Consider the following 3,975-nt stretch of genomic DNA (forward strand, 5'->3'; position numbering starts at 1 on the left):
TTCGTTAAATCTGCGATAAAACCTATTCTTTTTTATATCAAAAATCACTTTAGAAATTCATTAGACGTTCAAACGCTCTTGCTACTAGATTAAGGATATTGTTTGTTGAGTTTTACTAGTCGTGTTTATCCAGTGCAAGTTTTGAATATGCCAGTTATTGTACCGTTAATTTCATAAACATTTACTATGAGTTTCATTTATAGTGCGAAAATAATCGTTCTTGCTCAACGCTAAAGACGAAAGGCAATTGTGACATGTCCTTTCCAATTTATTAAATTCTCCATACTACATAATTCATTCCACAATTAGAAATTCCTCTTCGACAGCTTCCTCCGACTCCAAACAGTCACTACGTTATAAGGAAGGAAAGTGTAGACGAAATTTGTACTCAATTACAGGAAATAGACAAGTCAAATGGTAAAATTTTAATACATGGTATGGCTGGTAGTGGTAAAACAACAACTGTTTGCCAGTCTGTTAGACAAGCTACTAAAAAGGGCTTATTTAAATCAAATGGCTGTTACTGGATGAAAATCGGTAAGTTTGTAAGTCTTATAGATGATATTTCAAGTATTAATAAGTAATGTATTTGGGCGACTATTACTGTACAATTATCCATACAATGTATCTGTAAAATTGATCAATTCGAATTTGGAGTAGAGCATAAGCTTACCTCGCCAGTCCCTTATCTACTTCGGACCGAAAGCATTTGCTATTACCATTAGAAGAATTATAAGAAGTACGAGATGAGAACATTGTTCTTATGGAATCGATAAAAGTATTGCCAAGAGATAAATAAGTTCAAACCTTATTTTATGAGTAAATACCATCAAGTAGGCTACCATGTAATGATCATAGTTTTTAATTTTTCAATATTTATCGAGCTTCTAGTAAGATAACTTTAACTCGTAGTTCAATTATAATAATAAGAGCATTTATTTGTATGAAAATAATGTAGCAAAGGTAATTACAGACTACGATATAGTAAAATAGTTGCCTTACCGCATTCAATGACGTTGAAAGTGATGACCATTTATAATTAATAGTACAGTAAAGTATACTTTCTAGTACATGAGAATCAACTATAAATTCCTATTCAAATTAATAACTGTTACCTGATTTAAAAATCATGACACCGTGGAATTTTTCCCCTTTAAAAAATTTGGCCATATTTAACCAGTAGTGGAAAGTATTATGATTGTGTACTATTTTTAGGCAATATTACGTCGAGAGATAAAATGAAATCGAACCATAATTTTGTTAGGGTTATATCTTTAGGCATTAACGATAAGTGGGTTATCATGTTATTGACGAACCCTTTATCTACTGGAGCAAATAAAGTAAAATGCTCTAAAACGCAAGATGAGATGGGAAAAGAGATAGATATTTGTTAGATCCTTTAAACTTAACTTTGTTGAAATGTACGCGCTGTCGAAGGTCGTTAAATTGCTATGCTTGTTTAAAGCAGCGATGATGATTCATATTTATCTTAATTTAGGCAATATATCTAATATCGAATTACGCCAGAAACTGAAGACATTAGGTATCAGACTTAATATGGAATGGAAAGAGAATATTCAATCTATGAGCGAGATTTGTGCTTATCTCAGTTCTAGTCTAGAAGGTGATTTTTGAGCCTTTTATAAGTAATTCCATGTCAACTTGAATTATATTTAAGGTACAGCATTAATAGGTATTTGATTATTCTTATAACAGCAAATCGCCGACTATCCGAGACGCTATTTATTTTCGACGATATCTGGAAAAAGGATCATTACGAATACTTATCTTTTGCCAAGAAGTCAATCTCTACTTCACGATTTAAGTATCTAGAAAATGAGCTCGACCATCACTGCATCCGTTTATCGGTTAGTTTTGTAATTCAGTTTGTTATATATTGCAGTATAGTGTTATCGTTGAGGAAAACTTCACCGCCATGATTTCTCTATTTTGTCATTAAGTAACCTATCCGAACAATTATGATGAATACAATTCTTATTTCATATACTCTCTTGTATAGGAAAATCTAACGTACGATGAAGCTATAGAACTGCTTGCGTTACTTGCCGTTAATGATAATGATCAGACATTGCGTCAAAATCCAGTTGTCAAGAATGTTATCGACAGTTGTCAAGGTTTACCATTAGCTATCACTTTAATTGGTGGTCTTGACTTAAAAACTGATGAAGAGTGGAATCAAGCAAAGGATATCATTGCCAAAAAGTCTGCAGATATTGAATTAGCTCATTACGGTTTCAATCTATACGGGACTTTAGAATTAAGTGTTAATTCTTTGGAAAATGAGAATAAACAATTATTTGAGCAACTAGCTGTATTTAAGCGAGTCAGTATTCCTATTCAATCTATTGCATCGTTATGGAACTACAATGTAATCGAAGCTCGTCCTCTCGTAAAGAGAATGCATAACAAATCATTACTTACATATGATGAAGAAAAGTAAGTTTAATCAGATTTCGGTTCGTAGAATGTATTGAAATAGACACAAAGTAAATTCCTATACATTTAGAGCATTAATCATGTTTGAAAACTAATTATTTTTTAATTTTGGGGTAGAGTAGAATACTGCATATCCAAGTTAACTTAATTGAGTGATGTCCAATTTTGCAATGCTTTATATTTTAATATTCAAAGCATGACCTAGTGTGTCCTTGTAGGCATATATAGTTATAGATATAGAATGAACAGATTGATAAGTATTTTAAATGGATTGTGACTGTACAGTACTTGCATGTCGAATAAGCTATCATATATCTGCTTTATGTTAATTTTGGTTAGAATACTGTATGCCCAAGTTAAGGTAATGGAGTAATTTTGCAATGCCTTATAGGTATGGAATGAACAGATTGAACGAGTATAACTTGTAGATATATTTAGTTATTGGAATACAAGTGCAATAAGCGGATATATGCAATCTGTAACATACAGAACATATACTTTTTTATCTACTTGTTAATATATTGGGGTTCTATCACGATTTATAAAAAGGTCATACTAGTTACGATGATTGCCTATTCTATGTTTTGACGACTGTACATAGGCTGCTATATTAATTCTGCAAATACTGTACAGAATAAGAATATCTATCAATCGTTAGTTGTAGGTTGATAATATTGCGCTATTAGTTTTGTCGCCTTTTTTATCTACTAAATCAACATTATCACCATATTAAGGTTACTAGTAAAATTTGAAGTTGTGACGCTTTCACTTCCATCATTAATAATACAAATATTATATTGTGAAGTATAAATTGTCTTACCTAACGTAGTCAATCGGCATTTGCTATTTTCCTCTTCCATCTTCAAGCGATCTACGAAAGTATGTCTACAAAGCAAGCCTTGTATACACACTGCACATTGCACACAATATTCTACACAGTAAATTGAATTCTAACCCTCTTCCATAAGGCTCTTTTTCTCTTTTAGTGATAACTAGCCAATACTACTTTTATTTAATTAATCTTTTCTATTAGCTACTGTTTAGTTTGATAGTAAATTATGATTTGCTATCGTCTAAAGTAATTTGATTCTGTAATCCAATTCATCTGCAATGACTACCCAATATGTTCTTCTCAATAATCGAGCCAGTGCTATTCAATGCATAGTTTTACATACGCCATAATTGTATCAATTCTCAATGCAGTGCTACAATCGATAGCCTTGTATTGACTACTGTAAATAGTATTAATCCCATTGATTTCCATTACTTTGTCAAGATCGCACTGTGTTCTACACGATTTGATGGTCGACTATCTACAGCAACGACTCTACTCGCACAATTCCAATCAAGATTATCGCAAGAGTTTAAACAAAACGTTGATCGATGGTTACCGTAAGCAGTGCGATGGAAAGTGGAATACCTTCCCTGATGATGGCTATTTCTATCCTAATCTTATTTATCATGCTTTAATAGCTGAAAATGATGAGCATCTTCAAAGTATTATGACCGATTTCGATG

The 3,975-nt window shown here is 32.2% G+C and overlaps 1 protein-coding gene across 1 annotated transcript in view; it reads left to right on the forward strand.

Annotated features, from left to right (window-relative positions):
* Positions 1-437: 437 nt before the first annotated feature.
* The window catches only part of TRIADDRAFT_62451 (uncharacterized protein), a gene marked incomplete at both ends in the record, with an annotated part of 7,674 nt that continues 4,136 nt past the window's right edge, over positions 438-3,975 (forward strand). The window contains 5 exons of the mRNA XM_002118377.1: positions 438-537; positions 1,499-1,624; positions 1,717-1,868; positions 2,021-2,457; positions 2,797-2,818. Coding sequence (XP_002118413.1) covers positions 438-537; positions 1,499-1,624; positions 1,717-1,868; positions 2,021-2,457; positions 2,797-2,818 — 837 coding nt within the window. The remainder of the gene's footprint in view (positions 538-1,498; positions 1,625-1,716; positions 1,869-2,020; positions 2,458-2,796; positions 2,819-3,975) is intronic.

Source organism: Trichoplax adhaerens, genomic scaffold (assembly GCF_000150275.1).
Source record: "Trichoplax adhaerens TRIADscaffold_53 genomic scaffold, whole genome shotgun sequence".
Lineage (NCBI taxonomy): Eukaryota > Metazoa > Placozoa > Uniplacotomia > Trichoplacea > Trichoplacidae > Trichoplax > Trichoplax adhaerens.